Consider the following 22,670-nt stretch of genomic DNA (forward strand, 5'->3'; position numbering starts at 1 on the left):
TCCCCTCCCCTCAGCTATATTCCCCTCCACTCCCCTCCCCTCAGCTATATTCCCCTCCACTCCCCTCCCCTCAGCTATATTCCCCTCCACTCCCCTCCCCTCAGCTAAATTCCCCTCCACTCCCCTCCCCTCAGCTATATTCCCCTCCCCTCCCCTCCCCTCAGCTATATTCCCCTCCACTCCCCTCCCCTCAGCTATATTCCCCTCCCCTCAGCTATATTCCCCTCCACTCAGCTATATTCCCCTCCCCTCAGCTATATTCCCCTCCCCTCCCCTCCCCTCAGCTATATTCCCCTCCACTCCCCTCCCCTCAGCTATATTCCCCTCCCCTCAGCTATATTCCCCTCCCCTCAGCTATATTCCCCTCCCCTCAGCTATATTCCCCTCCCCTCAGCTATATTCCCCTCCCCTCAGCTATATTCCCCTCCACTCCCCTCCCCTCAGCTATATTCCCCTCCCCTCAGCTATATTCCCCTCCCCTCAGCTATATTCCCCTCCCCTCAGCTATATTCCCCTCCACTCCCCTCCCCTCAGCTATATTCCCCTCCCCTCAGCTATATTCCCCTCCCCTCCACTCCCCTCCCCTCAGCTATATTCCCCTCCACTCCCCTCCCCTCAGCTATATTCCCCTCCCCTCAGCTATATTCCCCTCCACTCCCCTCCCCTCAGCTATATTCCCCTCCACTCCCCTCCCCTCAGCTATATTCCCCTCCACTCCCCTCCCCTCAGCTATATTCCCCTCCACTCCCCTCCCCTCAGCTATATTCCCCTCCACTCCCCTCCCCTCAGCTATATTCCCCTCCACTCCCCTCCCCTCAGCTATATTCCCCTCCACTCCCCTCCCCTCAGCTATATTCCCCTCCCCTCAGCTATATTCCCCTCCCCTCAGCTATATTCCCCTCCCCTCCACTCCCCTCCCCTCAGCTATATTCCCCTCCACTCCCCTCCCCTCAGCTATATTCCCCTCCACTCCCCTCCCCTCAGCTATATTCCCCTCCCCTCAGCTATATTCCCCTCCCCTCAGCTATATTCCCCTCCCCTCAGCTATATTCCCCTCCCCTCAGCTATATTCCCCTCCCCTCAGCTATATTCCCCTCCCCTCAGCTATATTCCCCTCCCCTCAGCTATATTCCCCTCCCCTCAGCTATATTCCCCTCCACTCCCCTCCCCTCAGCTATATTCCCCTCCCCTCAGCTATATTCCCCTCCCCTCAGCTATATTCCCCTCCCCTCAGCTATATTCCCCTCTCCTCAGCTATATTCCCCTCCCCTCAGCTATATTCCCCTCCCCTCAGCTATATTCCCCTCCCCTCAGCTATATTCCCCTCCCCTCAGCTATATTCCCCTCCCCTCAGCTATATTCCCCTCCCCTCAGCTATATTCCCCTCCCCTCAGCTATATTCCCCTCCCCTCAGCTATATTCCCCTCCACTCCCCTCCCCTCAGCTATATTCCCCTCCACTCCCCTCCCCTCAGCTATATTCCCCTCCACTCCCCTCCCCTCAGCTATATTCCCCTCCACTCCCCTCCCCTCAGCTATATTCCCCTCCACTCCCCTCCACTCAGCTCCCCTCCGCCCCCCCCCCCCCCTTGAAATAAATGGTTACACTGTTATTATTGCTATTATTATGATTATATAATGATTGTATATTAATAACAACTCACCTCTCTTCTGCATAAAACTGAAGAGGTCATCAAGAAACTCTTTCCTCTTGTCATCGTTATCCAACTCGTACAACTAGAAGACAAGAAGGGGAGGGAGACAATCTGATTAAACCTGGCCTCAAGGCAACCATTTCATGGACAAAACAATCACACCAAGAAGATCATTGAAACATTCATTCATGTTATTTCCATTAGTTTATTCTACTGTATTGAAGTGTATACTATTGTATTGACGTGTATACTACCGTATTGAAGTGTATTCTACTGTATTGAAGTGTATACTACTGTATTGAAGTGTATTCTACTATATTAAAGTGTATTCTACTGTATTGAAGTGTATTCTACTGTATTGAAGTGTATACTACTGTATTGAAGTGTATTCTACTATATTAAAGTGTATTCTACTGTATTGAAGTGTATTCTACTGTATTGAAGTGTATTCTACCGTATTGAAGTGTATTCTACCGTATTGAAGTGTATTCTACTGTATTGAAGTGTATTCTACCGTATTGAAGTGTATTCTACTGTATTGAAGTGTATACTATTGTATTGAAGTGTATTCTACTGTATTGGAGTGTATTCTACCGTATTGAAGTGTATTCTACCGTATTGAAGTGTATTCTACTGTATTGAAGTGTATACTATTGTATTGAAGTGTATTCTACTGTATTGAAGTGTATACTACCGTATTGAAGTGTATTATACTGTATTGAAGTGTATTCTACTATATTAAAGTGTATAATACTGTATTGAAGTGAATTCTACTGTATTGAAGTGTATTCTACTGTATTGAAGTGTATTCTACTGTATTGAAGTGCATTCTACTATATTAAAGTGTATTATACTGTATTGAAGTGTATTCTACTGTATTGAAGTGTATTCTACTGTATTGAAGTGTATACTATTGTATTGAAGTATATACTACTGTATTGAAGTGTATTCTACTATATTAAAGTGTATTCTACTGTACTGAAGTGTATTCTACTGTATTGAAGTGTATTCTACTATATTAAAGTGTATAATACTGTATTGAAGTGTATACTACCGTATTGAAGTGTATTCCACTGTATTAAAGTGTATACTACTGTATTGAAGTGTATTCTACTATATTAAAGTGTATTCTACTGTATTGAAGTGTATACTACTGTATTGAAGTGTATTCTACTGTTTTGAAGTGTATACTACTGTATTGAAGTGTATTCCACTGTATTGAAGTGTATTCTACTGTATTGAAGTGTATACTACTGTATTGAAGTGTATTCTACTGTTTTGAAGTGTATACTACTGTATTGAAGTGTATTCCACTGTATTGAAGTGTATTCTACTGTATTGAAGTGTATTCTACTATATTAAAGTGTATTCTACTGTATTGAAGTGTATACTACTGTATTGAAGTGTATTCTACTATATTAAAGTGTATAATACTGTATTGAAGTGTATTCTACTGTATTGAAGCCAATTCAAAACTGTGAAGTGTTTTAGAAAACAACATTCAAGATTAAATGACTATCAACGAGTACCTCCAGTATCTCATACTAGTGTACTTTCACACCAAACACACCAAATGGAAGGTACAGTAGACAAGGAGACCAAAACACAACACATGTAGACTGTCGTCACTATGCTATTTTAACACCTATTTGCTATTATTAGGTTCACATAAACCTTTAAAAAACATGTATTGTTTATTTTGTTTGTGAATAAGAGCAGATGTGAATCTGTAATTGTTGTAACAGATTTAAGACAATCTGTGAGTAACCTTGAGTGTTCTAAATTTATCATATAAGAAAGAGTATCTTGTGATCTGGAAACAGAGTTGCTGGAAACTAACAGATGCCGTGTCTCCTCTGTGAAGGAACAATATCAGGAAACAGAGTGGCTGGAAACTAACAGATGCCGTGTCTCCTCTGTGAAGGAACAATATCAGGAAACAGAGTGGCTGGAAACTAACAGATGCCGTGTCTCCTCTGTGAAGGAACAATATCAGGAAACAGAGTGGCTGGAAACTAACAGATGCCGTGTCTCCTCTGTGAAGGAACAATATCAGGAAACAGAGTGGCTGGAAACTAACAGATGCCGTGTCTCCTCTGTGAAGGAACAGAATCATGGACATACATTTTATCCACGGTAGGGAGGGAACAACTAGAGCTGTTCTCACACTTCCAGCCTCCCAGCCTCCCTGCCTCCCTGCCTCCCAGTCTCCCTGCCTCCCAGCCTCCCTGCCTACCAGCCTCCCAGCCTCCCTGCCTCCCAGCCTCCCTGCCTCTCAGCCTCCCTGCCTCCCTGCCTCCCAGCCTCCCTGCCTCCCAGCCTCCCTGCCTCACAGCCTCCCTGCCTCCCAGCCTCCCAGCCTCCCTGCCTCCCAGCCTCCCAGCTCCCCTGCCTCCCAGCCTCCCAGCCTCCCTGCCTCCCAGCCTCCCAGCTCCCCTGCCTCCCAGCCTCCCTGCCTCCCTGCCTCCCAGCTCCCCAGCTCTCCAGCTCTCCAGCTCCCCAGCCCCCCAGCCTCCCAGCCTCAGAAGAACAACCTTTAATGGCTGAAAAACAGGAGACTGTCACACCTTTAAACTCTTTGGTCGTCTCCATTCAGTTTTCCTGAACAGGCTGGGAATTTCTCTCTCTTTTTATATTTTTTTATATAAGAAATAGTGGATTTGAGTACTTGTATATTTTGACTGATAAACTGAAGTCAGCGTCGTACCAAAACAAACACACCATACAAAGTATTTGAAGTACTGTAGAAACAACAAGCATCTATTAACAAGTAAATGATGATTAACAGATTTAGAATATCTCAATGACATAAGTATGGATGCAGGCTACCCACAAAGAATTGAAAACAAACCAAACTTCGATAAACTCCCATATCTACTGGGTGAAATACCACAGTGTGCCATCACAGCAGCAAACACCATTATAAATACAACCGAGAATTATGTTCATCTATTTTACATTTTGTACTCTAACTATTTGCACATAGTATGACATTTGAAATGTCTTTATTCTTTTGGAACTTTTGTGAGTGTAATGTTTACTGTAAATTGTTTATTTCGTTTTTGTTTATGATCTACTTCACTTGCTTTGGCAATGTTAACACATGTTTCCCATGCCAATAAAGCCCCTTGAATTTAATTGACTGAGAGACGAGAGAGAGGAGAGAGACAGAGACAGAGACAGAGAGAGAGAGAGAGAGAGAGAGAGAGAGAGAGAGATACAGAGATAGAGATATGGAGAGACAGAGAGACAGAGAGAGAGAGAGATACAGAGAGATACAGAGAGATACAGAGAGAGAGAGACAGAGAGAGATATACAGAGAGAGAGATACAGAGAGAGAGATACAGAGAGTGAGATACAGAGAGACAGATACAGAGAGAGAGAGTGAGATAAAGGGAGAGAGATACAGAGAGAGAGAGTGAGATGCAGAGATACAGAGAGAGATACAGAGAGAGAGACAGAGAGAGATACAGAGAGAGAGAGACAGACAGAGAGAGATACAAAGAGAGATACAGAGAGAGAGATACAGAGAGAGATACAGAGAGAGATACAGAGAGCGATAAATATAGAGAGAGAGAGAGATACAGAGAGAGAGAGAGAGATACAGAGAGAGATACAGAGAGATAGACAGAGAGATACAGAGAGACAGAGAGAGATACAGAGAGACAGAGAGAGATATTTGTACATTGTTAAAACACTATATATATACAGAGAGATACAGAGAGAGAGACAGAGAGAGAGAGACACACAGAGATACATAGAGATACAGAGAGAGACACACAGAGATACAGAGAGATAAAGAGAGAGACCCAGAGAGATACACAGAGAGATACATAGAGATACAGAGAGATACAGAGAGATAGACAGAGAGAGATACAGAGGGATAAAGAGAGAGATACAGAGACACACAGAGATATATAGAGAGAGATAGAGAGAGATACACAGAGAGATACACAGAGAGATACAGATAGAGAGAGAGACACAGAGATATATAGAGAGAGATACAGAGAGAGATACAGAGAGATACAGAGAGAGAGAGACAGAGAGAGATACAGAGAGATACAGAGAGAGATACAGAGAGATACAGAGAGAGATACAGAGAGAGACACAGAGATACAGAGAGAGATACAGAGATATACAGAGAGAGATACAGAGAGAGAGAGAGAGAGAGAGACACAGAGATACAGAGAGATACAGAGAGAGATACAGAGAGAGACACAGAGATACAGAGAGAGAGACAGAGAGATAAAGAGAGAGACACAGAGAGATACAGAGAGACACAGAGATATCGAGAGAGATACAGAGAGAGATACAGAGAGATACAGAGAGAGATACAGAGAGATACAGAGAGAGATACAGAGAGATACAGAGTGAGATACAGAGAGATACAGAGTGAGATGCAGAGAGATACAGATAGACAGAGAGAGATAAAGAGTGAGATACAGAGAGAGATACAGAGAGAGATACAGAGTGAGATACAGAGAGAGACAGGGAGAGGGCAACGGGAGATCAGATCAATACAAGAAGTCAGAGATATGACCTTTGGAATCAGCGGGGCAGCCAGAACGAGACCCCAGAGATAATAACTGAACATTTAGGAGTGGATTAGCTGTCACCAATATTAAAGAACTGAGAGAGAGAGAGAGAGAGAGAGAGAGAGAGAGAGAGAGAGAAAGAGAGACAGAGAGACAAAGAGACAAAGAGACAGAGAGAGAGAGAGAGAGAGAGAGAGAGCGAGAGAGAGAGAGAGAGAGACAGAGACAGAGAGAGAGAGAGAGAGATTAGATGTTAAACCAGGGGTAGAGGTGATTAGATGTTAAACCAGGGGTAGGGGTGATTAGATGTTAAACCAGGGGTAGGGGTGATTAGATGTTAAACCAGGGGTAAAGGTGATTAGATGTTAAACCAGGGGTAAAGGTAAAGGTGATTAGATGTTAAACCAGGGGTAGGGGTGATTAGATGTTAAAATAGGGGTAGGGGTGATTAGATGTTAAACCAGGGGTAAAGGTAAAGGTGATTAGATGTTAAACCAGGGGTAAAGGTAAAGGTGATTAGATGTTAAACCAGGGGTATGGGTGTTTAGATGTTAAACCAGGGGTAAAGGTAAAGGTGATTAGATGTTAAACCAGGGGTAGGGGTGATTAGATGTTAAACCAGGGGTAAAGGTGATTAGATGTTAAACCAGGGGTAGGGGTGATTAGATGTTAAACCAGGGGTAAAGGTTAAGGTGATTAGATGTTAAACCAGGGGTATGGGTGATTAGATGTTAAACCAGGGGTAAAGGTAAAGGTGATTAGATGTTAAACCAGGTGTATGGGTGTTTAGATGTTAAACCAGGGGTAAAGGTAAAGGTGATTAGATGTTAAACCAGGGGTAGGGGTGATTAGATGTTAAACCAGGGGTAAAGGTGATTAGATGTTAAACCAGGGGTAGGGGTGATTAGATGTTAAACCAGGGGTAAAGGTTAAGGTGATTAGATGTTAAACCAGGGGTATGGGTGATTAGATGTTAAACCAGGGGTAAAGGTAAAGGTGATTAGATGTTAAACCAGGGATAGAGGTAGAGGTGATTAGATGTTAAACCAGGGGGGTAGAGGTAGAGGTGATTAGATGTTAAACCAGAGGTAGGGGTAGAGGTTTTTAGATGTTAAACCAGGGGTAGAGGTAGAGGTGATTAGATGTTAAACCAGGGGTAGAGGTTTTTAGATGTTAAACCAGGGGTAGGGGTAGAGGTAGAGGTAGAGGTGATTAGATGTTAAACCAGGGGTGGAGGTGATTAGATGTAAACTTGGGTAGCTGTACACTGTATATTCATCATTCCATTAGCTGTAAACCAGAAGGAGATGACAGCTCACAGACCTTTGGATGTCGTAGATCACAACCAGTAAGAAATAGTTTTCTCAGTTTTCTCTAAATTACCCCTAAAATGGTAATAATTAAGTTCCAATACATCGTAAGGAAAATACTTCATATGAATCGTCGTCCAATCATTTCAGATGATTGTTCTGTCTTCCACATGGAAACACTCAGTGACCGGTTTTAATTAAATTAAGCCCTGTTGTTTTCTATTGTACCTGATAAGGAGAGGAGAGGAGAGGAGAGGAGAGGAGAGGAGAGGAGAGGAGAGGAGAGGAGAGGAGAGGAGAATGGCTTATTGCAGACAGACAGACAGACAGACAGACAGACAGACAGACAGACAGACAGACAGACAGACAGACAGACAGACAGACAGACAGACAGACAGACAGACAGACAGACAGACAGACTGACTGACAGACAGACTGAGAAGCTGATAGAAGAGTAACTGCTCAGGTAACTAGATAGTACTATGGTGTATGGTGTGGTAGTGTAGTGTAGTGTAGTAGTCTACCACACCATAGTACTATACACAATACACTACCACACCATAGTACTATACACAATACACTACCACACCCTAGTACTATACACAATACACTACCACCCTACTGACTATCCCTCTATCAGGGCCTGACATCACTCTAGACTGACTATCCCTCTATCAGGGCCTGACACCACTCTACTGACTATCCCTCTATCAGGTCCTGACATCACTCTAGACTGACTATCCCTCTTATCAGGGCCTGACATCACTCTAGACTGACTATCCCTCGATCAGGGCCTGACAGCACTCCACTGACTTGACTGTGTATTTGTACAGACACCTTATTCTGTTGAAAGATTTCAGAGTAGATGCTGTCTCTTTGGTGTCAGGGCTCCTGTCATATATTGAGTAGATTGATAGAATGAAAAGCCAGCTGTCATACAAAGATTTCAGTAGAGGGAGCTATTTACAATAGGAAATATAAATCAATTGAAAAAACAATGTGGCTGCTGCCAGAGAATATCTTGCCTGTTGCAATTGATTTACTTTCATGTTAATCTCAATCTCAGCAGATTTAGTCATAACATGTTAGTATATTTGTGTCCTATAACCAATTTTACAGTGTTTTCTTTTAGCACAAGTGGATGTGGGGAGAACAGTCACCAGGTGGTGTTGTTGTCTAGTGGATGGGGGGAGAACAGTCATCAGGTGGTGTTGTTGTCTAGTGGATGGGGGGAGAACAGTCACCAGGTGGTGTTGTTGTCTAGTGGATGGGGAGCACAGTCACCAGGTGGTGTTGTTGTCTAGTGGATGGGGGGAGAACAGTCACCAGATGGTGTTGTTGTCTAGGTGATGGGGAGAGGGAGAGAGAACAGTCATCAGGTGGTGTTGTTGTCTAGTGGATGGGGGAGAACAGTCACCAGGTGGTGTTGTTGTCTATGTGGATGGGGGGAGAACAGTCACCAGGTGGTGTTGTTCTCTAGGTGATGGGGAGAACAGTCACCAGGTGGTGTTGTTGTCTAGGTGATGGGGGGAGAACAGTCACCAGGTGGTGTTGTTGTCTAGTGGATGGGGAGAACAGTCACCAGATGGTGTTGTTGTCTAGGTGATGGGGAGAGGGAGAGAGAACAGTCATCAGGTGGTGTTGTTGTCTAGTGGATGGGGGAGAACAGTCACCAGGTGGTGTTGTTGTCTATGTGGATGGGGGGAGAACAGTCACCAGGTGGTGTTGTTCTCTAGGTGATGGGGAGAACAGTCACCAGGTGGTGTTGTTGTCTAGGTGATGGGGGGAGAACAGTCACCAGGTGGTGTTGTTGTCTAGTGGATGGGGGGAGAACAGTCACCAGGTGGTGTTGTTGTCTATGTGGATGGGGGGAGAACAGTCACCAGGTGGTGTTGTTCTCTAGGTGATGGGGAGAACAGTCACTAGGTGGTGATGTTGTCTAGTGGATGGGGAGAACAGTCACCAGGTGGTGTTGTTGTCTAGTGGATGGGGAGAACAGTCACCAGGTCGTGTTGTTGTCTAGTGGATGGGGATAACAGTCACCAGGTGGTGTTGTTGTCTATGTGGATGGGGAGAACAGTCACCAGGTGGTGTTGTTGTCTAGGTGATGGGGAGAACAGTCACCAGGTGGTGTTGTTGTCTAGTGGATGGGCGGAGAACAGTCACCAGATGGTGTTGTTGTCTAGTGGATGGGGAGAACAGTCACCAGGTGGTGTTGTTGTCTAGTGGATGGGGTGAACAGTCACCAGGTGGTGTTGTTGTCTAGGTGATGGGGAGAACAGTCACCAGGTGGTGTTGTTGTCTAGGTGATGGGGTGAACAGTCACCAGGTGGTGTTGTTGTCTAGGTGATGGGGAGAACAGTCACCAGGTGGTGTTGTTGTCTAGTGGATGGGCGGAGAACAGTCACCAGATGGTGTTGTTGTCTAGTGGATGGGGAGAACAGTCACCAGGTGGTGTTGTTGTCTAGTGGATGGGGTGAACAGTCACCAGGTGGCGAGAGAACAGTTCATGTCTCTGAGGTTGACCTGGTTCACGTCTCTGAGGTTTCTCAATGCTTCTGGGAATGAAGCGATACTTTTCCTGACTGGTAATTTTTTTTTTTTTTTTTACGTTCTGGGAACGAAAGTGAAAATGTTGCCTATACTAGGAACATACATTTTTAGGTTGCAGGGAGGTTCTGAGAACGTTTTACTCTGGTTTCAAGGAGGTTCTGATAACGTTTAACTCATGGTTCCCTGAAAGGTTTCCTGGGAGGTTGTATTAACGTTCTGAGAACAACAGTTATAAGTTATTAAATAACATTGCTAGCTTAGTTGGGGTTAACTGCACAGAGAGGACACATGGAAAGGCATTAATCATGCCAACACATTTATTTTTAATGTGGCACAGCATCAGTGAGATTCAAGCCTATGACCTTTCAGTTTTCTAGCCATGGAATTAGTCAACTGTGCCACCAGGATGGAGATATCATGTCATGTATTCTGTTACTTGTGCAAAGCCGTAAATTGTTTTTTCATTTTTCTTTTCTGAATGTCTTCTTGTGGTTTTTATGGAACGTTTTCTTAACGTTCTCGGAAACAACTTAAGAACATTCCCAATATCAAAACAGCTAGAAAACAATCCTAGAACCAAAATTGAAATGAAATGTAAGCTTTTTTTTTTTTTACTTTTAGGAAACATTCTGTTAAAGAAAATAACGTTTTTTTTGTTGTTGTTAAGAACCTTAAATGTGCTGAGAATGTTCCAAAGACAAGCAACTATTCAGCACCATTCCCAGAAAGTTGTGGGAAGGTTGTATGCAAAATAAACAATAGGACGACCACACCCTCACCAAGATCTAAGAAACATATGGTTCTCAGAACTTCATGCGGTAACTAGCCCTTGAGCGCTAGAGAGGAGGACCCGGGAGCAGACGTGACAGAACCCCCCCCTCTAGGGGCGTCACCCGGCTTCCCACCTGGATAAACCTGACGAGCTGGACAAGGCGTGGAAGCCTGACAAGCCGGCTGGGGCAAGAAAACCTCTCGAGCCAGCTGAGTCATGCCCGGTTCCTTTGGCAGCGGCACCCGGACCCGACGTCACCAACCCCAACAAAAAAATATATAATCTCCCTGAAGCTTCAAATATCGGTGTCTGCATTCTGTGAGGACAGATGCTGGGAGACGAGATGCAAGTACAGGGAGTGAATATTTCATAAATAAAGGACATGAAACAAAACAAGAACAGCGTCTGGACAAGAGGAAACAAAACAACATTAATGCTGACACGGGGATGAAACTGACAGATATAGGGGAGGCAATCAATAATTCTATATATACTAGAGAAACCCTGTGATAGGTGAAGGTATCATTACCCTCCTTACCTCACTGTGCCGTGTGCTGAGACCTTAGTGTACCGTATACAGCCAGCTGTTGCAAAATAGCAGGAGGAAGTGTGTGAGCCAAATGTGTCCCACCAGCACCTGGGAAACATCCTGCTTGTAGTGTGTGTGTGTGTGTGTGTGTGTGTGTGTGTGTGTGTGTGTGTGTGTGTGTGTGTGTGTGTGTGTGTGTGTGTGTGTGTGTGTGTGAACCAAGTGTATCTGGGAAACCACGTGTGTGTGTGTGTGTGTGTGTGTATTGTACTGTATGTGTGAGCCTAGTGTATTCCGCACACTCCTAGAAAACCCCAGAGAGAGGGATAGTGTATGAGTGTCAGAGCTCCATGTGGAGGAACCAGGAGTTCATTAGAGAATAGCCCTGGATCACACTTAGCAGACGCTCTGATTCAGATCCATTTACAGAAGCATTCAGGGTTCAGGGGACAGGACACCCAGTAGGCTCGGGATTCCAACCAGAGACCTTTCGATTAATGGCCCTAACAACGCTTAACCGCTACCTGCCGCTCACACAACACGCGAACGCGCACACACACGCACACACACACACAGAGAGAGAACAGCCACGTCATGCTGGCACCCTGCCAGTTGGCTCCATACCAGGCTTTAACAGCTCCCTCCCTCCTCTGCGCTGGCTCCCATTCCATCACACACACACACACACACACACAAACACACACACACACACACAAACACACACACACACACACACACACTACTAGAGCTGATGGCTCCTGATGGGGGCTTGGCCTAAGGAGATGTGTCCTGATGGGGGCTTGGCCTAAGGAGATGTGTCCTGATGGGGGCTTGGCCTATGGAGATGTGTCCTGATGGGGGCTTGGCCTAAGGAGATGTGTCCTGATGGGGGCTTGGCCTAAGGAGAGGTGTCCTGATGGGGGCTTGGCCTAAGGAGATGTGTCCTGATGGGGGCCTAAGGAGATGTGTCCTGATGGGGGCTTGGCCTAAGGAGATGTGTCCTGATGGGGGCTTGGCCTAAGGAGATGTGTCCTGATGGGGGCTTGGCCTATGGAGATGTGTCCTGATGGGGGCTTGGCCTAAGGAGATGTGTCCTGATGGGGGCTTGGCCTAAGGAGAGGTGTCCTGATGGGGGCTTGGCCTAAGGAGATGTGTCCTGATGGGGGCCTAAGGAGATGTGTCCTGATGGGGGCTTGGCCTAAGGAGATGTGTCCTGATGGGGGCTTGGCCTAAGGAGATGTGTCCTGCTGGGGGTCTAAGGAGATTAACCCTGCCTTTGTTTCCTGGTCACTACTAAAGACCTCCGTCCCCACACATCAGCTTCCTATCGATACTACTGATTTGTTGAGTATTATTTGATACATGTCTCAGAATGACCGGATTCTACTGGACTTAGTTGTGTAGCTTCCAATTGGCTCATGCACGCCCCCCCCCTCCCCCCTCCTCCTCTCCCCTGTAACTATTCCCCAGGTCGTTGCTGTAAATGACAATGTTTTCTCAGTCAATTTACCTGGTAAAATAACAGTTGACTAAAATAAATAAATTGTGTTGTGTTGAGTTGAGTTGCCAATAGCAGCCCCAAAGCTTTTACCTACATTAGCCCAATCTCTAATCACGTGTGTCTCTCTTATGAAACCATTGCCCTAGGAAACAGCTGTAAGAAGGGTACCTCTTCAAACAGTATTTTAAATCATCCCGAAACCAGAAATCTTGTTTTGATTCAGTCAGATATCTGACTGGTGAATTAACCAGAAATAGGTCAAAGTAGAACCCTTTCCTGAAGGGGGTATTTGATTCACAACAATACTGAATTTATCTACACGAAGGGTGATAGAGGTTTAGCAGAACCAGATGTGCTTGAGGCGGGACAGAGGGAAAGAAGAGGAGATGGATAGAAAAAGGGACTGGGCCATGGCTTTAGTTTAGACCAATCAGTACGTATGTTGAGCTTTTCAGTCCTGTCTGGTCTGTGACTCTTGAGGTCTTCGTAAATGACAAGCTTAAATGAGCTAATAAGAGACGTGGGACAAACGTTTTGTTCATGTCTTCCACCGAGGGTGAGTCTCAGTTCGCGGGTGTAGCCTTTAACTTAGCCTAGCATAGCGTTAGTTAGGATGCTAGTGGGTTTCTATAGTAGCTAGCTAGCATGGTTCAGAGTGGCTAGCTATAGAGGCCATACATGCTGCACAGTGTTAGTTAGCATGCTAGTGGGTTTCTATAGTAGCTAGCTAGCATGGTTTATGGTGGCTAGCTATAGAGGCCATACATGCTGCATAGCGTTAGTTAGCATGCTAGTGGGTTTCTATAGTAGCTAGCTAGCATGGTTCATAGTGGCTATATATACAAGTTGGTTGGATATGTAACATGGGAAGATTCTGCCATTGGGGGACAAGAAACACCACTTTGTTTCACTTCGCTGTGTCCTCTGTGGTCTTTCTGTATTTTAAGATCAAACCAGTTAGCATGTTTTAATCAGTTCTCTGAAATGAACATCTGATTTGGATATTCTTGGATTGGGTCTTTATCAGTTTTTGGGAGTAGTGAACTACATGTAGTTTAACAAGTAATTTAACTACATGTGCAGTGGGTTGGAGGTAGATGTCAAACTAAATTATAATCTAAGTAGTGTTTTCAGTAGCTAAATGTTTTTTTTTACCATGTAGCGGTGTAGCTAACTACTGGGACTACACACTACTGTTTTACCATGTAGCGGTGTAGCTAACTACTGGAACTACACACCACTGTTTTACCATGTAGCGGTGTAGCTAACTACTGGAACTACACACTACTGTTTTACCATGTAGCGGTGTAGCTAACTACTGGAACTACACACCACTGTTTTACCATGTAGCGGTGTAGCTAACTACTGGAACTACACACTACTGTTTTACCATGTAGCGGTGTAGCTCACTACTGGAACTACACACTACTGTTTTAACATGTAGCGGTGTAGCTAACTACTGGACCTACACACTACTGTTTTACCATGTAGCGGTGTAGCTAACTACTGGAACTACATACTACTGTTTTACCATGTAGCGGTGTAGCTAACTACTGGAACTACACACTACTGTTTTACCATGTAGCGGTGTAGCTAACTACTGGAACTACACACTACTGTTTTACCATGTAGCGGTGTAGCTAACTACTGGAACTACACACTACTGTTTTACCATGTAGCTAACTACTGGACCTACACACTACTGTTTTACCATGTAGCGGTGTAGCTAACTACTGGAACTACACACTACTGTTTTACCATGTAGCGGTGTAGCTAACTACTGGAACTACACACTACTGTTTTACCATGTAGCGGTGTAGCTAACTACTGGAACTACACACTACTGTTTTACCATGTAGCTAACTACTGGACCTACACACTACTGTTTTACCATGTAGCGGTGTAGCTAACTACTGGAACTACACACTACTGTTTTACCATGTAGCGGTGTAGCTAACTACTGGAACTACACACTACTGTTTTACCATGTAGCGGTGTAGCTAACTACTGGAACTACACACTACTTTTTTTGCAATAAGAAAATAACATATTGGTGAAATAAGCAAATGTTTCCTTTATTTTTTTCGACATCACATCTGCCTAATTCTCACTTGAAACATCGTTTTTGTGTTGAATAGGCTAATTCTGCACATTCCGTTATCATACCCAAAAGTGATCTGTCCTTGCAATCTGTAGTCTGTGACATTTCAATTTTCCATGTAGTAGTTTGGATGTAGTGAACCTACTTTTTCCAAAATGTAACTTCAGTTAACTTTTTATGGCTGCAGTGGCAGTATTAAGTAGCTTGGATGAAAATGTGCCCATTGTAAACGGCCTGCTCCTCAGTCTCAGTTGCTAATATATGCATATTATTATTAGTATTGGATAGAAAACACTCTGACGTTTCTAAAACTGTTTGAATTATGTTTGTGAGTATAACAGAACTCATATTGCTGAGAAGATTTTCAACTAAGGTCTCATTGAAATTACAGCGAGATATGGATGTATTTTCACTTCCTACGCCTTCCACTAGATGTCAACAGTCAATAGAACTTTGTCTGATGACTCTAATGTGAAGGGGGGTCGAATGACACAGGAAATAGTCACCACGGCCATGAGTGGACCATGCTTTCACCAGGCGTGTTCACAGGGGAAGGACCTGCGTTCCACCACCTTTGGAATTGTTTACCAAACACGCTAACCAAAGTAGCTAATTGGACATAAATAACGGATACTTTCGAACAAATCAAGCATTTATTGTGGACCTGGGATTCCTAGCACTGCATTCTGATGAAGTTCATCAAAGGAAACAAAGAAAACATTTATCGTGTATTTTCTGGTTTCTGTTGACTCCAATATGGCGGCTAATTTGGCTTCTGTTCTGAGCTCCGTCTCAGATTATTGCATGGGTTGCTTTTTCCGTGAACTTTTTTTGAAATCTGACACAGCGGTTGCATTACGGAGAGGTATATCTATAATTCCATGTGTATAACTTGTATTATCATCTACATTTATGATGAGTATTTCTGTTGAAACGATGTGGCTATGCAAAATCACTGGATGTTTTTGGAACTAGTGAATCTAATAAACCGATGTAAACTCAGATTTCTTTATATAAATATGAACTTTATCAAACAAAACATGCATGTATTGTGTAACATGAAGTCCTATTAGTGTCATCTGATGAAGATAATTCAAGGTTAGTGATTAATTTTATCCCTATTTTTGCTTTTTGTGAATGCTATATTTTGCTGGAAAATGGCTGTGCTTATTGTGAGACCTAACATAATCGTTTGTAGTGCTTTTGCTGAAAAGCATATTTGAAATCCGACACTTTGGCGGGATTAACAACAAGATTAACTTTAAAATGATACAAGACACATGTATGTTTTAGGAATTGTAATTATGAGATTTCTGTGGTTTGAATTTGGCGCCCTCTATTTTCACTGGTAGTTGTCATATCGATCCCGTTAGCAGGATTGCAGCAACTGGTAGCTTGGTAAACTATATTTTCAGAGTAACTTCCCCAACAAAGAGAGATTGAGTCTCATGTTCCCATCAAGTGAATAGGCTTAATATACGTTTTGTCCATATTAAACACTATAGGTTACATTAGCTGCTTTGTTAGTGAAATACAATAATAGTGCTGTCACCAGCACACATATTTTATATTCCTAATTACCATAGTCAAACAAAGCTAACATCTATAGTCTTTGTTCTACGTTATTAAATGTAAAGAGACTCACTACTCACACACTTCATCATACATGACCTATCGAGCCATTTAAATGTAATGTCGACACAACTAGTTTCAGTGCCTCCGGTTGAGTCCAATCAGAACTAGGAGGCACATGAATAGCTCCCAGTGATAGGATGAAACATTCGTTCCCATTCTTCTAGAGCTGCTGCAGTGCACATTAAGAGTCCCAATCAAATTAAAACTCCAGCTAGATTTGTAAGTAAGAGGTTCCTCCTAGAGTATGGAGACTGTTGTTGTTTTATGTTACCCTGGAAACGTTGTCATATCAGTGTAAAAATGTAACATAAAACAGTGCGTTCGGAACGTATTCATACCCCCCCCCCTTTAACTTTTTCCACATTTCCACAGAGAATGTAGCATAGGCAATGTGGTTCTCCGCCATGCTTCACTGCAGCATCTATCATCGTTTCCAAAATGAGAATAGGTATGTACTGCAGACATTGGACCTATCTACTGCTTGACAGTAGAACAACATAAAGTACAGTAAAGACTGTAGATTACAATACTGGATGTATGAAATTGGGAGCTATACTACTTTGTAACATGTTGATCTTGTATCCTGTATGAATGTAGTGTTCACTGTACTGTACGCCATTTTGTTTTTGTAGAACTGAAAGCCAAAGACCCCATGGTGGTGGAACGCGTCTATTTACAGACAAAACAGGAAGTTGCCATTGTCAAATCAAATCAAATCAAAATCAAATCAAATGTATTTATATAGCCCTTCGTACATCAGCTGATATCTCAAAGTGCTGTACATAAACCCAGCCTAAAACCCCAAACAGCAAGCAATGCAGGTGTAGAAGCACGGTGGCTAGGAAAAACTCCCTAGAAAGGCCAAAACCTAGGAAGAAACCTAGAGAGGAACCAGGCTATGTGGGGTTGTGAAAATTGTGGGATTGTGGAAAATTGTGGGATTGTGAAAATGGTAGCTGAAAATAATGCCATAAAGACAGTTGGGAAATCCAACAACAGATGATTTAAAACCCCTGCCATCTTCCATAACATCAGAGTGAGCTTATCAACCACAGCTCGCATCCTTAACAAACACCATCTCTCCCACATCCTTAACAAACACCATCTCTCCTGCATCCTTAACAAACACCATCTCTCCCGCATCCTTAACAAACACCATCTCTCCCACATCCTTAACAATCACCATCTCTCCCGCATCCTTAACAAACACCATCTCTCCTGCATCCTTAACAAACACCACCTCTCCCACATCCTTAACAAACACCACCTCTCCCACATCCTTAACAAACACCACCTCTCCTGCATCCTTAACAAACACCCTCTCTCCCGCATCCTTAACAAACACCATCTCTCCCACATCCTTAACAAACACCACCTCTCCCACATCCTTAACAAACACCATCTCTCCCACATCCTTAACAAACACCATCTCTCCCACATCCTTAACAAACACCATCTCTCCCACATCCTTAACAAACACCATCTCTCCCACATCCTTAACAAACACCACCTCTCCCACATCCTTAACACCATCTCTCCCGTATCCTTAACACCATCTCTCCAGCATCCTTAACAAACACCACCTCTCCCACATCCTTAACACCATCTCTCCCGTATCCTTAACACCATCTCTCCAGCATCCTTAACAAACACCACCTCTCCCACATCCTTAACACCATCTCTCCTGTATCCTTAACACCATCTCTCCAGCATCCTTAACAAACACCACCTCTCCCACATCCTTAACACCATCTCTCCCGTATCCTTAACACCATCTCTCCCGCATCTTTAACAAACACCACCTCTCCAGCATCCTTAACAAACACCACCTCTGGATGAAGCACATCTACAGAGTCCCATTTGAAAGGAATTCCCAACGAGTGAAAGATAAACGGTACGGAATATGTTCAGGTACAGTAATGTTCTAGTACTACACTCCTGAAACAATAGAGACTCGTTGATGTTGACAGTGAACTTTACAGCAATTACAATATTTACTTTCATTTCAGAGAATCATGGAGTTGGATGCAAGTCCCATTCTCCCAGGAACTCATATTCATAGATGAGGCTGGATTAAATTTAGGTCGAAGAAGAGGAGGAGAGGAAGGAACATCATTGGTCAACGTGCCGTCACTGAGGTACCTGACCACCGCGGGGGTAAATGTCACCATATGTGCAGCTATGAGCAACAATGGGGTCCTCCACCGTCATGCTACTGTTGGAGCATGCAACACTGCCCATCTCCTTCATTTCCTGAACACCTTACATGACAATGTTTTTCAGCCAGAGCAGAGAGGACCGGGTGATCCTGAGCAGAGAGACACCAGGTGACCCTGAGCAGAGAGACACCAGGTGACCCTGAGCAGAGAGACACCAGGTGATCCTGAGCAGAGAGACACCAGGTGACCCTGAGCAGAGAGACACCAGGTGACCCTTAGCAGAGAGACACCAGGTGACCCTGAGCAGAGAAACACCAGGTGACCCTGAGCAGAGAGACATCAGGTGATCCTGAGCAGAGAGGGCCAGGTGACCCTGAGCAGAGAGACACCAGGTGATCCTGAGCTGAGAGGGCCAGGTGATCCTGAGCTGAGAGGGCCAGGTGATCCTGAGCAGAGAAACACCAGGTGACCGTGAGCAAAGAGACACCAGGTGATCCTGAGCAGCAAATGTATGTTGTAATTTGGGACAAAGTGAGTTTCCATCGGGCTGATCAGGTCCTCAACTGGTTCCATGATCATCCCAGGTTTTACAATTCTATATCTTCCACCATATTTCCGATTTCTCAACCCCATTGGAGAGTTGTTTTCAGCATGGCGGTGGAAGGTGCACGACCACACACCCCCTATGAATGGATGGCCCTTCTCCAGACAGTGGAGAAAGCCTATGGTTACATTCCTGCAGAGTCCTGTCAGAGGTGGACATGCCAGAAGATATTTCCGCCAGTCCCAACAAGGAAAAAGGCTATACTAGGTTTAGGGGTTAGGTATAAGAATTGGAGTCAGCGGGTAGGGGTTAGGTTTAGGTTTAGGTTTAGGGTTAGGGTTAGGTTTAGGTTTAGGGTTAGGTTTAGGGTTAGGTTTAGGGTTAGGTTTAGGGTTAGGGTTAGGTTTAGGGTTAGATTTAGGTTTAGGGTTAGGTTTAGGGTTAGGGTTAGGTATTGGTTTAGGGTTAGGGTTAGGTATAGGTTAAGATTTAGGTTTAGAGTTAGGTTTAGGTTTAGGTTTAGGTTTAAAGCTCAGACACGCTGGTAGGTATTTCAACGTTTGCATGCCGACAGTCCTTAGCACCTCTGAACAGCGTCAGCAGTCAATCTCTTTTGAGTTCACACAGCAAAGACCTTGGAAGTTGACAGTCACCCAGACGTGTTAAAATACTCTAAACCAGAAGGTGGCAGTAGTGTTGATTAGGGTTAGGGTTAGGGTTAGGGGTTAGGGTTAGGGCTAACCCTAACCCCTAACCCAATGCATATATGCACGTATTGCTTATGGTCTAGATTCAAAGCTATCCGTGCTAATGTTGTGTGTGTGTGTGTGTGTGTAGCCTCTGCAACCTGTCTGATCCTGGTCACCAACCTCACCTGGTTATGTCAACATCCCACTTTTGTAATCAGCCATTCACAGGATGTTGCATCAAAGTGTGCACCCAACGACCTCTCGTTTCCAGTCATGTCACGTCCACATGATTTTCATTGCTCATATTTGATTTATTAAAATGTCGGGCCTGTAGAGGAGCTTTCTAGCACATTCCTTTTCGAAAAACAAACTTTATTTGATTTATTTCACCTTTATTTAACCAGGTAGGCCAGTTAAACTGCGACCTGGCCAAGATAAAGCAAAGCAGTGCAACAAAGACAACAACGACACAGAGTTACACGTCAAACAAACGTACAGTCAAATAACACAATAGAGAAATATGTCTACAGTGTGTGCAAATGAAGTGAGGGGGTAAGGCAATAAATAGGCCAATAGTGGCGAAGTAATTACAATTTAGCAATTTACACTGGAGTGATAGATGTGCAGATGAGGAAGTGTAGATGAGGAAGTGTAGATGAGGATGTGCAGATGAGGATGTGTAGTTGAGGAAGTGTAGTTGAGGAAGTGTAGATGAGGATGTGTAGTTGAGGAAGTGTAGTTGAGGATGTGTAGTTGAGGAAGTGTAGATGAGGAAGTGTAGATGAGGATGTGTAGTTGAGGAAGTGTAGATGAGGAAGTGCAGATGAGGATGTGTAGTTGAGGATGTGGAGATGAGGATGTGCAGTGTGTGAGATTGTTACTACATGTGTGTGTGTGTGTGTGATGTAGGTGTTTATTTGACATTTTCAACAGACAAAAGTCACACACACACACACACACACACACACACACAGATAATTAGGTTTGTGTTCAAAGGCCAACGGTTTCATGTCAGACAGTCTCTTCATATCAAGTGAGGATTTACAAGATGGATGCCGCTGGGCGGCTGGGAGATTACTCTGCTCTGGTTGGATATCTCTACGGGATTCATGTTATGGTATAAGAGGAGATCATGGGAATGGGTCTCATAGGGAATCAGACATTTTGTTCCGATAAATCCCTCTAAGAGTATTAAACCTATGTGCTCTTTTCTCTCTTCCTGTTGTTAACTGGACTGGGATCAAATATTTCATGGCATTACACACAGGAAGTGGTGAAAAGTTTGAAACGTGGTCCGTTTTTCTGTCGTAATTTAACTAACATCATATGAAAGTTTGGCTATTGTTCCCACGATAAAGGCATATGACCGTACTGTGGGATATAATATATTTTCTGATGAATATACACTAAGTATATACGAAATATTAAGAACACCTGCTGTTTTCGTGGAGGGAGGGTGCAACTAAATATGAGGAAGGTGTTCCTAATGTTTTGTATTCTCAGTGTACTTGATGAAGTATTGTTTTTACATCACTGTAAGATGTAATATCAGTAAAAATGCCGACATAAACTAATATTCAACAATGCTTGTGGTTACATACTTCGCTGTGTAGTTAATGTCAATGGTAATCATATACTGTAACGACCTTGGCTATCCTCCAGCTCAAGTAGAGTAACACTTAGCTATGCCAAGAATCAGTTATTTAATCTAGACAGCTCCAGTAGTCAGTTAATATCATTAAACCCAGCCTCCATCAGGAACCATCTCATTAGATCAAGCCTCCATCAGGAACCATCTCATTAGATCAAGCCTCCATCAGGAACCATCAGCTCCAGTAGTCAGTTAATGTTTATGGTAAGTGTGAGCAATGTCTCACGCCTCCTTATCAGGACTGACCTCTGACCGATGAGAGTCCAGTAGAATAGTAGACAGACTGTAATTTACAGACGGTTAATGTACAGGCCGTAACCTACAGCCTAGACTGCTAACATACAGGCTGTATCGTACAGACTGCTAACATACAGGCAGTATCGTACAGACTGCTAACATACAGGAAGTATCGTACAGACTGCTAACATACAGGAAGTATCGTACAGACTGCTAACATACAGGAAGTATCGTACAGACTGCTAACATACAGGAAGTATCGTACAGACTGCTAACATATATGAAGTATCGTACAGACTGCTAACAGACTGTAACCTACAGAGTTCTAATCTACAGAGTTCTAATCTACAGACTGCTAACCTACAGACGGTACCCTACAGACTGCTAACCTACAGACGGTACCCTACAGACTGCTAACATGAAGGCAGTAACCTACAGACTACTAAAATAAAGACTAAAAACATAAGGACTGTTAACCTACTTACTGCTAACACACAGACTGCTAGCATACAGACCGCTAACCTACTTACTGCTAACACACAGACTGCTAGCATACAGACCGCTAACCTACTTACTGCTAACACACAGACTGCTAGCATACAGACCGCTAACCTACTTACTGCTAACACACAGACTGCTAGCATACAGACCGCTAACATATAGGGTGCTAACCTACAGGCTGCTAACATACAGGGAGCTAACCTACAGGCTGCTAACATACAGGTAGTAACCTACAGCCTAGACTGCTAACATACAGGGTGCTAACCTACAGGCTGCTAACATACAGGGTGCTAACCTAC

General features: G+C 43.8%; 1 protein-coding gene across 3 annotated transcripts in view; it reads right to left on the minus strand.

The window, feature by feature from the left end:
• Positions 1–22,670, minus strand: part of LOC110536507 (AT-rich interactive domain-containing protein 3A) — a 224,887-nt gene that overhangs the window by 82,754 nt on the left and 119,463 nt on the right. For all 3 annotated transcript variants that reach the window (XM_036936538.1, XM_036936536.1, XM_036936537.1), the window contains one exon: positions 1,664–1,736. In XM_036936538.1, the coding sequence (XP_036792433.1) occupies positions 1,664–1,736 (73 nt within the window). The remainder of the gene's footprint in view (positions 1–1,663; positions 1,737–22,670) is intronic.

Source organism: Oncorhynchus mykiss, chromosome 11 (genome assembly GCF_013265735.2).
Source record: "Oncorhynchus mykiss isolate Arlee chromosome 11, USDA_OmykA_1.1, whole genome shotgun sequence".
NCBI lineage: Eukaryota > Metazoa > Chordata > Actinopteri > Salmoniformes > Salmonidae > Oncorhynchus > Oncorhynchus mykiss.